This window comes from Castor canadensis, chromosome 1 (assembly GCF_047511655.1).
Source record: "Castor canadensis chromosome 1, mCasCan1.hap1v2, whole genome shotgun sequence".
Lineage (NCBI taxonomy): Eukaryota > Metazoa > Chordata > Mammalia > Rodentia > Castoridae > Castor > Castor canadensis.
In genome coordinates this window covers 201,482,109-201,494,519 of record NC_133386.1, presented here as the reverse complement: position 1 = coordinate 201,494,519, position 12,411 = coordinate 201,482,109, and the positions used below count along the sequence as shown (strand labels likewise).

General features: G+C 55.9%; 2 protein-coding genes across 2 annotated transcripts; both read right to left on the bottom strand.

Moving 5' to 3' along the window:
- Nucleotides 1–362: 362 nt before the first annotated feature.
- Nucleotides 363–3,805, bottom strand: Catsperz (catsper channel auxiliary subunit zeta). The gene is made up of 4 exons (XM_020159005.2): nt 3,058–3,805; nt 1,441–1,520; nt 1,167–1,233; nt 363–576 (listed from the first exon to the last, which is right to left on the bottom strand). Exons 1-4 carry the CDS (start codon nt 3,377–3,379, stop codon nt 467–469), a joined length of 579 nt encoding a protein of 192 aa, XP_020014594.1. The 5' UTR covers nt 3,380–3,805; the 3' UTR covers nt 363–466.
- A 177-nt stretch (nt 3,806–3,982) lies between these two features.
- On the bottom strand, nt 3,983–11,407 carry Kcnk4 (potassium two pore domain channel subfamily K member 4). Its single transcript, XM_020159006.2, has 7 exons — nt 11,322–11,407; nt 9,862–10,121; nt 6,439–6,562; nt 6,153–6,313; nt 5,872–6,058; nt 5,341–5,480; nt 3,983–4,677 (listed from the first exon to the last, which is right to left on the bottom strand). Coding segments are annotated over exons 1-7 (1,257 nt in total). The 5' UTR covers nt 11,323–11,407; the 3' UTR covers nt 3,983–4,293.
- Nucleotides 11,408–12,411: the final 1,004 nt, after the last annotated feature.

The window sequence follows — 12,411 nt, the reverse complement described above, 5'->3', positions numbered from 1 at the left end:
TATGTAAATGAGAGGGCGGGATAAGCAGAGGGGCTGGGTATCTGCATATGCAGAAAAGGGTAGTGCCTAGAAGAGAAGGGGGGCTCTGCCCTTACCCTAACTCCCCCTCCCCCAAGGTAGTTTATGGGACACCCGAACTGCCGACTCAATAGCTGTCCGAAACTGCGGAACCTCGGGCGGGAGAAGCCGACCTAAAACATGCAAGTAGCCCTGGATTGCGAGTCCATGGAAGGCAGGGACGATAAGACTCAGGACCGAGAAAACTCAAGGTCACTACGGTGACCGAATCAAGGTCATGGGGAAGGGCGGGGCCACCGGCGCCCGCCTCACGCAGCAGCCACGCACTGACTCACAGACCGTGGATAGATACTTTTTAATTTGTCTAGGGCTCAAGTCCCACGCGGATGGGGTTGGGCTGCCCCGTCAGGGCACGGGGCTGGAGTTGAGTGCCACTCTGGCCGGAGGCTCACTGGAACCTGCATTGCAGCCTCTTGCTCCGGCGCTTCTTGAGCCCCTCGATGTATCGCTGCAGCTCTTTAGTCAGGAAGTGGTTTTTGCCGATCCGGGACCGGTAGCCTAGGAACAGGGCAGAGCTGAACTTAGGGCAATAGCACCGGCAAGACCTCCCCCCAGCCCCCCAGACTAGCACCACATTTGTGATTTGAGACACCGCAGGTGATCTGAGTTGGCAGTAACGCTGGGCGCTTGGGTCTGTGTTAGTTTGGGGAGCTTTGGATCTCCAAGGTACGAAGTGGAGGATGGATGAGAATAAGGCCTGAAGCAGGGCGGTGGGAGTCAGCAGCTTTAAGGACATTTGGATCACACACTCTAATCACCTGCCCCATTCTCCCCAAATAACAGAGACCCGTCACAGCTCCCCCATCTGGAAGGAAAGCAAAGCCACACAATGGCTGTCATTCCATTCGGTAGGTAAAGAAACAGCCTCAGAAAACACACTAGCTAGAAAGGGGCTCCATTAAGACCTGTGGCCATGTCATGTCACCCCCCTCCCTTCCTGTGCCTGGTGGCTCAACTTTTAACCTTTGTGGGACCCTTGGAGTGTGTGTGAGTGCTAACGACATGGCATACACCATCCTGCAACCCCACTCCCACAGGCCCAAGCCCTGCAACATCCTTTTGGGGAAGCTGGCAGGAAGGGGGCTCACTCTTGAGAGCTTTGGTGAGGATTTCCAGAGCTTCAGTCTCCATGACTTCCATCAGGGGCAGAGGCAGCTGGAAAAGCAGTGAGGAGGAGGTTCAGGCATCTGGGAACCCCAATTCTGCCCACAGGTGAAATGCTCTACCAGATCCCTACAGCCCAAGACCTCCAATCAGCCTGTCTGTCCCTCTGTTCTGCCGGCCACCCCTACCCTTTTGTTGCTGCCAGCCCATTCCCCACCCACTAACACCTCCTCCCAAGTATCCCTGGGCCCTTCCAACCCTGTTCTGCTGCTCTGCCCAGTAGGCTCGATGGGGTATGTGCTTGGACAGGCTGATTACTGATGCCGAAGAAGACTTTTCTGGAAGAAGAGAAAAGAGGGGTCAGTTATCTGCAGGCTCTTGGGTCTTCCTGGAGCAGAGGAGATATGTGGGTAGGCCTGTGGTGGGAGGGCATTCAGAGAGCAGATCCATGTGCTGCCTTAGTTGGAGGAAGTATGGGATGATGGTTACAATCTCGGACTTTAGAGTTCCTGCCACCTGGGTTCCAGTTCTGACTGCCCCACTATGAGACTTAGGGCCAGGAACTGACACTTTCTGACTCTCAATTTCTTCGTCTGTAAAGTGGGGTCATAAGAATAGCCTCATATGGTAGGTTTTTGGGGTTTTTTGTTTTTACTACTGAGAATTGAGCCTATGGCCTTGCATATGCTAGGCTCCAGTCCAGAACAGCCTCTTACGAAAGTTGTGAAGTTTAAAGTGACCACCCAAGGAATCCCTGTGCCTGACACATAACAAGTGCACAATATATGCCAATTGCTATGTCATTATCAATTCCAGTTCTCTAAAGAAGGTGGAGAGGGGAAGAGGCAGAGAGGGTGGGATGCATGTTCCAAACAGTGCCCAGCATCCAGTGGTAGGTGCTTAAAAATTATAGCCAAGTCAGGTGTGGTGGTGCACTCCTGTAATCCCAGCACTGGGAAGGCTGAGGCGGGAGGATCCTGGGAAGTTCCAGGCCAGCCTGGGACAAGTGGAGAGGCCCTGTCTCAAAAAAAAAAGTAACCAACGAGAGACAGAGACCTCTGCAACCAGCACAAGTCCTCAGAGCCAGGCCCAGTGGCTCATGCCTGTTATCCCAGCTACTCAAGGAGGCAGAGATCACAGTTTGAAGCCAGCCTGGGCAAATAATTTGAGAGACCCTATCTTGAAAAAACTCATCACAATAAAGGGCTGGCAGAGTAGGCTCAAGGTGTAGGTCTTGAGTTCAAACCTGTACTGAAGAAAGAAAAAAAAAAAAATCCCCAGACAGGACGTTAACAACAGGCCCCATGATTCCATTAAAAGCGCTGAGCTCTGGTAGCTCATGCCTGTAATTCTAACTACTGGAAATCAGGATGATCAGGGTTGCAGGCCAGCCCAGGCAAATAGTTTGTGAGACCCTACCTTAAAAATACCCAACACACACACAAAAAAGGCTGGTGGAGTGGCTCAAGTGGTTAACATACGTGAGACCCTGAATTCAAACCCCAGTACCGTTGACACAGGTTGAGGGCTACGGCAGAGCACTTACCTAGCACTCGTGAAGACCGGGGTTCGATCCTTGCCACCACAAAAATAAATAAACAACCGGATCCTACCAGCGTTCTCCTGTGGGTCTCCTGGGCTTAGTATGGTAGGATGCCTGCCCGGTAGGGGGCGCTCGAAGAATGTCTGGTTGAGTTAAAACTAGAAGGATTCGTGATAGCGCCCCCCTACCCCATCCCAGGAAATCCTAGTAACAGATCCTACTGGCTTCCCGCGCCACCCTGCCGCCGCCGCCCCGTTTTACAGAAGGGACATTGAGACTCTGGCCAGCCCCCTGTCCAGAGGACGCCCATGGCCTGGCGAGGCCTCACTGACCAGAATCGATCTTGAAGTCCTCGGACTCCTTTTCTGAATGCTGTTCCATCGAGCTCCTGGCGTGCAGTTCCAGGTCCAGCAAAGACTGCTCTTCCAGCTCCTCCGGCTTGGAGCTGATCCTTTCCTTCAGAGAAATGGACTGGCTCCTGCCCCCGCGCAGCTTGCCCAGGTCTCTGCCCTCCTCGTCGAAGTTCTCGCACACTTCGGCCAGCGACATGTTCACGTGCGGCTGCACCAGCGTGGCCTGGCTCCACAGATTCCGAATGTCGCCGTGCATGCCCGACCTGACCGAGCTTCTGCGACGCTCTGAAAACCTGGGCATCTCCTGTGGGCCACATACAACCGGGAAAGCCAAGGGTCGCAGGAAGCTGGGGGTCCTGAGCCGGGCTGAGTGGGGGACTCCGTCGGACGCGGGGACTTTGGGGAGTTGCCTGAAGCCCAGGCTGAGTGAGCGATTGCTCCCGGGGCCTGGGGAGGGGGTGGACCAAGGATGAACTGGACTTGGGGGCCAGAGTTCTTACTTTCAGAGACTTTTCCTCCATGATTCTGTCCCCAACGGACCCAGTCGCCACAGGCCTCGGGGCAAGGAGGAGGGGGGTCACGCTCCAGGAGGGGGGAGGGGCAGAGTGTCCTTCCGGAATGGCGATGGGGTCTCGAGCCGGGAGAGTTCAGACTACACTACACCTGATGTCATCACTCCTGCCCCATTCCTCCCAGCCCACCCCCAGTATAGGTGCCAAGGTTGGAGATCCCAGCCCCAACTAGGCTGGACCCTACCGGGTGGCCTCCAAGCAGAGGCAGAAACCTGAGCACAGCCGAATGGCCCGCGACTTGATCAACCTGAGTGCCTGGGGGTCATAGAGGCCAGCTGTGCCCCCGCGGTCGCCCGAGGAAAGCACTCCCACAACCCCTTGTGTCCCCCCGAGCGCGCACGCCCGCAGTGGTGCAGACTGTTTTCGTTTATTGATGCAGGCTTCGAGGCACAATCGTGAAGTGTTGTGAGGGACAATTGTCGCCCATCCAGGACAGCGAGACAGAAAGGCCTGGTGGGGGGTCTGCAAATGGCTGGAAGTGAGGAAGGGCCTAGGGGGCGAGAAGTGGCAGTTAAGCCACCTTTAGCCTCTTCCCCAAGCTTCAGCATCATTGAAAGAGGGCTCTTTGGTCAAACAAGCCAAGCATGCCGGGGAAACAGCAGGGACGGAGACCTTCTCGGGGCCTGGGCTGGGGATCCTGCCCCTACACCAGCACGCTTTCGTCTCGGGGACGCCCGGGACCCCGGGGCCGCGCAGGCTTCCTGGGGGGGTTGGGACGGCGGCGACCCCGCGGCGCGCGAGGCAGGGCGCAGCCGCGCTCGCTCTGCGTGTCCGAGGACTCGTCGATGAAAGCCAGATTCTCGCTGGGGTAGTCGAGGGCGGAGCCCGTGGGCGGGGAAGGCGTCTCGGCCTTTTCCGGGGGCGCGGGGGATTGCACCCTGCCCACTGGCGGCACTGGACACGGCGGTGGAGGCAGGAGTGGCCGCTCCTTCTCTGGCTGCGGCAGGGTGGTGGGCCCTGCTTTCTGGGTCACCCGCGCCGTCACGGTGCCAGTCCAGCTGGCAGCCTGCGCAGTGAGGCCACCCATCTGCACGGGGAGGAAAAGTAACCCTTAACCAGAAATCCTCCACCGATTGCAGGGCGCTGCCCCTTCACACATCCTGATGGCTGGAGGACGCAAGGGCTCCTTACCCCCGCGCTCTTTCCTCTCCTGCATCCGCACCTCAGCAACCCCTTCTGCAGGGGCCTCTCTAGAAAGGCCCAGTTTTATTTCAGCATTCCCTCAATGCCCTGACTTTTTTTTTTTTTTTGGTGGTCCTGGGGTTTGAACTCAGGACCTCACGCCCACTAGGCAGACGCTGTACGATTTGATTTGAACCCCAATCAGCCCCAATGCCCTGACATCTTTGCTGCCCCTATGAGGCCAGGTGCTTGCAGGAGGGCAGCAAAGATACAGATCGCCTGGTTACATGTGAATTTCAGAAAAATAAATACGATTTTTAGTGTATGTATGCCCCCATACAATATTTGGGGCATATTCTAAAATCTTGTTCATCTGAAATGCACATTTAACCGGACTTTCTGTATCTTTCTGTATCTTTCTCTTTTGCTAAATCTGGCAACCCTGATTTAGTTGTCTGCAGGGCACACATGGGATCTCATTCAGTCCCTGCCTCGAGGAGCCCACACCACCCAAGGGAGACAGGAGGTCAACCAGCGTGCATTAGTGCCACAGCGCAGGTGCACCTACCTCAGCTCGAGTGCGGCGAGACACCACTCGTAACCAGTTCCCAATGGTGGTGAGCACCGAGGCAAAGTAGGCCAGACCGAGCAGGATCCAGAACCACACCAGTGGCTGGTAGGCTGGAGGGTCCTGCTTGGGATCGGCACCTGACATCCCACCAGGGAAGGAGAAAAAGAAGCTGATGGTGGAATAAGTCGCTGCAGGTTAATGGCGGGTCTCTGCACTTCCACTTCGTTGAGAAAGCATACCCTCCCCACTTCCCTAGAGGAAAGGAGATGTGCTAGTGTGTGTGCATGCGTGCAAGAAGATGGGTGTGCATGAGTTGAAGGTGTGCGGGGTGGATAAGAGCATGCAAGAGGGAGGGCCCACGTGCAAGAATTGACACGTGTGAAGGGTGCACGGAATACATATATGAGCATGCAAGAAGGTAAGTGTGCATGCGGTGTGCATTCGTGGAAGAATATCATGGTGCATCCCACGTGGAATTTGGAGGGAGAGATGAGAGTGCAGAGTAGATAGGGAAGTGTGGCGCCTCACCGGCCACATAATCGCCAAAGCCCACGGTGGTGAGTGTCACTATGACAAAGTAGATAGCCTCCAACTGGCTCCATTCCTCCATGTAGCAGAACACGAATGTGGGAGTGAGGACAAAGAGCAGGCAGCCGATGAGCAGGAAGAGCATTGCAGAGAGCACTCGCACCAGCTCTGGTGGCACGTGCCACTTCTGCGGGAAGGAGCAGTAGGCAGGACCACGGAGTCACTAACAACCTCCACTCCCATTCTCTCCCCAACCCTGCAAGAGACATGGAGCAGCTCACCAGGAAGATTGCTTCGATGTGACCAATGCCATGGCGCAGAGAGGAGCCCAGCCGGTCCCCGACCCCTGCCAGCAGGATCCCAAACAGTGGGATCCCCACCAGTGCATAAAAGATGCAGAAGATGCGCCCTGCATCTGTTTGCAGGGCCACGTTGCCATAGCCTGGTCAAAGGGGTGGGGCAGGAAGTCTAGGCACCACACATCTGGCAACCCTACCTCTCCACCTTCCCCCATAAGGAAACTCCTTGCCCTCTTCCCCCCTCCACATGTCCCATCTCCTCCCCCACCGATGGTAGTGATGATGGTTCCCGAGAAAAAGAAGGCGTTGCCCAGGTCCCAGGCTGAATGGCTGCTGTTATTGGTCGAGTTGGTTTCTGGGTTCGCACCCCCTCCCAAGGCTTCAGCCACCTCCTGCAGGACAAGGCGCAGAAGGAAGGAGAAACCTCAGTCCTTACCTACTGTCTGGGCCAACTCCCTGCCCCTCCAGCCTCTAGAGTGAGTCCCCCCTTTTCCCACCTCTCCCTTTCCCCTCCCACCCCTCCCCTCCCCATCCCACCTCTCCCCTTCCTCCTGCTCCCTGAGCAGGCAGTCAATCCCTCACAGCAGACACCACAGGCAAGTTCATGTGACCCCTCCATTATATTTTAGAAACATTGTATCATGTGTTCCCTAATTTCATACAGTAGATTTCTAATTTTGCTGTCCAGAACACAGATGCTGGGACAAGGTTCAAATCTTGGGGCTGTGTAACCTTGAACAAATTAACTGTGCCTCAGTTTCTGCATCTGTCAAGTGGGGCTGATTACAGCATCAACCTCATAGACGCACTGTGAAGGTAAAACTCTTACAAAAAGTAAGCACTGTGTGTTTGTTGGTGATTGTGCCCTGGTGCCTCATGACTTCCACTGCTCCACAGACCCCACCACTCCCGTGCCTTAGACAATCTACTGAAAGTTAGGGACCTTCCCTCCAGAAAGGTTTATAAACCATCAAACTTTGCAGCCAAATTTAGAATCTTCATGCATGTGTGCACATGTGTGTGCACCCCACTAACATCTAAGCCAAACCCAGTATTACAGAGTTTGTGTTCATATGGTTGAATGAATGAAGTGTCCATGTGTCTGCCCTTCTTGCCAGGGTGTAGATACCTGCAGATTTCTCTAATCCCTGTGCAGATTCCTCGAGGCAGGGTCTGTGTTTTGTTTTGTTTTGTTTTTTTTTTTTGGCAGTATTGGGGCTTGAACTCAAGGTCTCACACTTGTTAGGCAGGTGCTCTACCTCTTGTGCCACTCCTCCAGCCTTTTTTTGTGATGGTATTTTAGAGGTAGGGTCTTATGAACTATTTGCCCTGTCTGCCTTTGAACTGCGACCCTCCTGATCTCTGCCTCCTGAATAGCTAGGATTACAGGTGTGAGCCACTGGTGCCTGGCTAGGGACTGTGGTTTTTGTTTGTTTGTTTGTTTGTTTGTTTTGTAGTACTGGGGTTTGAACTCAGGGCCTACATCTTGAGCCACTCCACCAACTCTTTTTTTTTTACGATTTTTTTTTTTTCGAGATAGGGTCTCTCGAACTATTTGCCTAGGCTGGCTGATCTCTGCCTCCTGCATAGCTAGGATTACAGGCATGAGCCACCAGTGCCCGGCCAGGGTCTGTGTTTTGAGAGTGTTTGCCCTAGCTGATGGGAGCTCAAAGCATAAGGAGGACACCACAAGAGGGACCCTTTCCCAGAGCACAAGGAAAATATCCCTAGGGGAGACTGAAACCCACTGCTTTCCCCCCTCACTGCAGTCCCCATTAGCAAGACCCACTCCACATTACTCTTCTTGAAGTGGCTGCTTCCTTCTATCTGCAGAATAGTCTAGATGGGACAACCCTGCATGCAAGTCCTTTTTCAAACCAGCCCCAACCTCTCTTTCCCCAGTCTTCTCTCTCCTGGGACTTTGATTTGGCACCCCAAGTTACAGCAACCTTTCCTCCCAAGAGCTTGAGATGGTTACATTTCCTCTAATAGTGAATTTTTTAATAAATGCATGGGTGAAAGAGCTGATTAAAAGTGATTTAATTTTTCTTTTGCAAGACATTTCCAATAATAAATTTCACTACTGGGGGAAAAAAATCCTTTGTCATCCTGTGTGTTCTAATTTCTGCTTCAAATGACTCGGCATCTGCTAACTCCAGGTTCTGCAAAACCTGCCTGAGCTCCAGCTTTGCCCATGGTGTACCTCTGCTTGGGGGGAGGGTCATTGATCCCCAATCTCTAAATTCTCTACTTGTCACCTTACTCAATTCAATTGTTAGCTCTTCCTCAAAGCTAACATCTCCCTTGTCAACTCCAGCCCCCAGCCCAGGCCCAGCACACAGTGGGTGAAGAAGGAAGATACTCCCTTCTCACTGCAATTCACAGTGGTCTGCCTGTCCATGGGTCTGTCCCCTCAACTACAGGTGACATCCTCCAGGGCAGAGCCTACATCTGCTGTACTCCAATCTCCAACTGACACATTGCTCACAGCACATAGCAGTAACCCCCTCCCCCCGCCCAGCACTCAGTAGGTGCACAATTGCTGCGTGACTAACTCAGGAAGTGACTCTTACTGTGGAAGAGAAGTAAACAGCTGTCACGCACCCTTCCAGGTCCTGCCCCTCTTTTTCTTTTTCTTATACCAGGAATAAAGTATTTGCACCGTGAAAATAAAATAGGTCAGCTTCCCTCCTCTGCCCTATAGTCTGGCCACAAACACTCTCCTGCCAGGCTCTCTGAGCCTCCTGCTTTCTGAAAGTGTCAGAGACAATGTCAAGTTGCCTTTGATCCCACCCCACCCTCATCTCAACCCTGGGTCCTGCCACCTTGAGAATCAGTTGGAATGCTGAGGCTCCCACATCAACAGCCCCTCCCTCCACAAAGAACAGGCAGGGAACAAGGAGGGGCACTCTTCAGTAAAGAAAGAAATATTAATTTATTCAAGTTAAATCATAGTTTTTCCATGACAGTGACTCAAAAAGAGAATGCAACAGAAGAGCTCACCAACTGTACCCCAAAAGGCTGAAGCCCAGAGCTTTCCTTCGTGACTGCACGGAGGCTGGCCCCAAGTGTCTCATGGAAGGCTGCCCCCCTCCCCAGTTGCCTGCCTGGTAAGCAAGTATCCTGTGGGGAAGGGCCCCCTAACATGGCATCCATGGTGACATGGACAGGAATGCTCTAAAACCATGTTACAGGCTCAAATGCACATCTGGGGGTGGAGGGGCATGCATGGTATTCTTGGACTTCACTAAGGCATCTGTGACTCCAAAAGTGTATAGGAGCCAGCATCAGTAGGGTTGCCAGCTTTAGCAAGTGCAGACACCGCCTGGGACGTACTTAGATTACGGCGCATGCGCTGCGTAGCTGACATGCCGTAGCTCATGTGTAACTGAGCATCCTGGTTTCTGTCTGGCAGCCTAATGGGGTGAGTTAGACCTGTGCGAATGTATCCGTGTATGTACTCTAGCCATTCATTCACTCACTTGTCCTTAATGCAGTCACCCTGGTACACATTCCAGGAGCACGACCCAGTGCCAGGCACAGCAAGGAAAACAAAAGACCCCATGGCCGCCATATTGAAAACATGGTAGATCCCAGCTCCTGCCCAGTCCTCAGGGATACGGGTTTGGGAGCAGCATCCAGAATAGGGCCCCACTGGGCAGCTGATGAAGGGGTTCTGTGTCTCACGCACCTTGATGAAGCTCCCAAGCGTCTGCTCGCTCACACATGGATGGGCCCTCAGGAAATTGTCTCGGATCTCCCCCAGCTTCCGCTGGGCCTGCTGCTCTTGGGGCTGCTCCAGAGCCTGGAACACCAAGGCCCCTGACACCAAGTACAGCAGGACCAGTGCCAGCAGGGCCAGCAGTGTGGTGCTACGCATGGCGCTGGATGGCCCAGCTCCACTGCCCACCGGGGGAGGTGGGGCAGGGGGTTCCTGGGGAGCAGTGGTCACTGCAGGCAGAACCAGGATGCGAGGGTCAATAGCGCCTAACCCCCCATACCCTCCTCCTCTATCCCCTACACACCCCAAGGCCTGTGGAGACCCCAGCATTACTGTCCATAGATGTGCCTCCTGCCTCCTAACACCCTCTGGCTAGACATCCAGTCCCCCCACCTCCAGTTTTCCTCTTACCTTCACTGCCTGGCCCTCAGCCCCTGTCCAGGGACTGCCTGGTGCGAGGAGGACACCCCAAAAAGAATGGAGGCCAGTAGGAGAAGGAAGAAGAAACTGAGCCTGCCTCGGGAAAGGCAGGATGAGGAGATGTGGGAGGTCTGAGGGGGGCGGGGGGTGGGCTTGGGGACCCGCTTTTGAGAAGGCTGAGGACAAGTGCAAAGGGAAAGCCCAGAGAGGCCGGGTCGTGCAGGGCGGGGACCGGGATGGTGGGTCGTCCATGGCTCGCCCACTGCAGCTGCAGCAGCAACCTCCTGGCATCTTGTTCCCCTCCAGCCTCTCTGGCTTCCCAGCTGTCTGAAACCGGCCTGGCGGGGATCCTTCAGAGTGCCCCCCCCCCCGCCGCGCCCCGATGGGCTTTCGAGGAACCCAGGGGCAGGTCCCCAGCACCATGCACTGGCGAGGCGGGGGGCCTAGAGAAGCTGGACGCGGGGATGCGGAGCGGGAAAGGCCGGACCCCTGCACAGCATCCCCCCGACAGGCTCAGCTCCCCGAGCGGCGGAAGGCACGGTGCACACACACACACCTGCACACACACTCACACGCCCTGACACGCTCCGCCACGCGAGGCACAAAGACCCGCGCGCCCACGCTCCGCCCTGCGGCTCCAGTGCCGCGCTGCCCAGGCTGCATGTACGCACTCACTGCACACGCGAACGGACCCGGGCACAGCAACCCCCATGGGCGTGCACCCAGAGGTCCACGTACACGTGTGCGCACTCCCACCAAGACCGCGGGGCCCGCGCGCAGGGCCCGCCACCCCAGCACGCTGCACGCCAGCGCTGGCTCCCACCGCCTCCCCCGCGTCCTCACGCCGACGCCTCGGAGCGTGACGGGCGGCCCGACGCGCGATCGCACCACTCCCAGAGGCGCCAACGGCGGGAGGTGGGTGCCCGGTCCAGCTGTTACCACCCCTCCTCCCCCGGGCGTCCGAGCCCCCCTAAGTCCTGTCCTCGTCCTCACGCTTGCCCCGCACTTACTGTCAGCCCCGCTGTGGCTGCGGCTGCGGCTGCGGCTGCTGTCCGGTCTCCCGCGCGGTGCCGCGCGGTGCCGGTGCCGATGCCGGCTGGGCCGCGGAGGCGGCGGCAGCAGCAGGGGCGGAGCGGGCGGCCGCCGGGGCTGGGACCCCCCCCCTCCCGCCGCAAAAAGCCCCCCTCCTCCCGCATTTAACCCCTCCAGCTCTGTGCCTCCCTCCGGTGCCGCACCCTTGCCTCTGGCTCCCTGCTCCCTGCCTGGAGCCAAGCACTTTACCTGCCGACTCCTTTCTTGGCCAGCCAGGGGCACTGGGTGGCAGAGGAGCTGGACAAGAGTCACCACTGGGTCCAACCTTCTAGTCTGGGACCAAAGTCCAGCATGGTCAGTGGCAAAGCCCTGACCTGAGCATCAGCTGGCCCAGGTCTGCAGGCAGACACTACGCTCATCTCCTGGCATCTTCCAAGCCCATTATAAGATTGGGAAGGGCGCTCAGATCTCTGCCCTTGGGGACAGCCTAGCCCTGGGGCTCAGCACTTATGAGGGAGGGACCCCCTGGGGACAAGGGTGGGTGACATCTCCCTGAGGCCTCCTGGATTTGACCAATCTTGGGGGTTGGGACTCAGCTCTGGGAAATCACAGACAGAGCACCTCCTGCTCCTCTTCCTGTATCCCCAGCCTTTGGTCCTCACCTCTATGCCTAGGAGTCAGCAGAGGAGCCTGAGCTTGGAGCTGCCTGCCAATCCTAGCTGGAACTGTCAGCATTCTCTGCCAGTTGCCTGAACAGCCAAGGCCCATGTCCATCCCAAACAGCCCCTCCCTGCTCCTACCTACTTCTTTACAACCTCGGACCTCCCCCAAGACTCTTTTCTAGCATCCTGGGGTCCTAGGTCCTCCTGCTGGTAAATGCTGTTAAACCTGGACTTTAGGGCTGAGCACCCCTGCCAGTAGGAGGCCCCGGGCAGGTTACCAACCTCTCTGGAGTCTCCCTGTCCCCACTTACAGAAAAAGGATGATTAATTATCACTTCGGGTGCTGTCGAGAGCATTTAAGAGGTCAGTGTTTATAAATGCTCAAAACAGGGCCTGGCACACACAA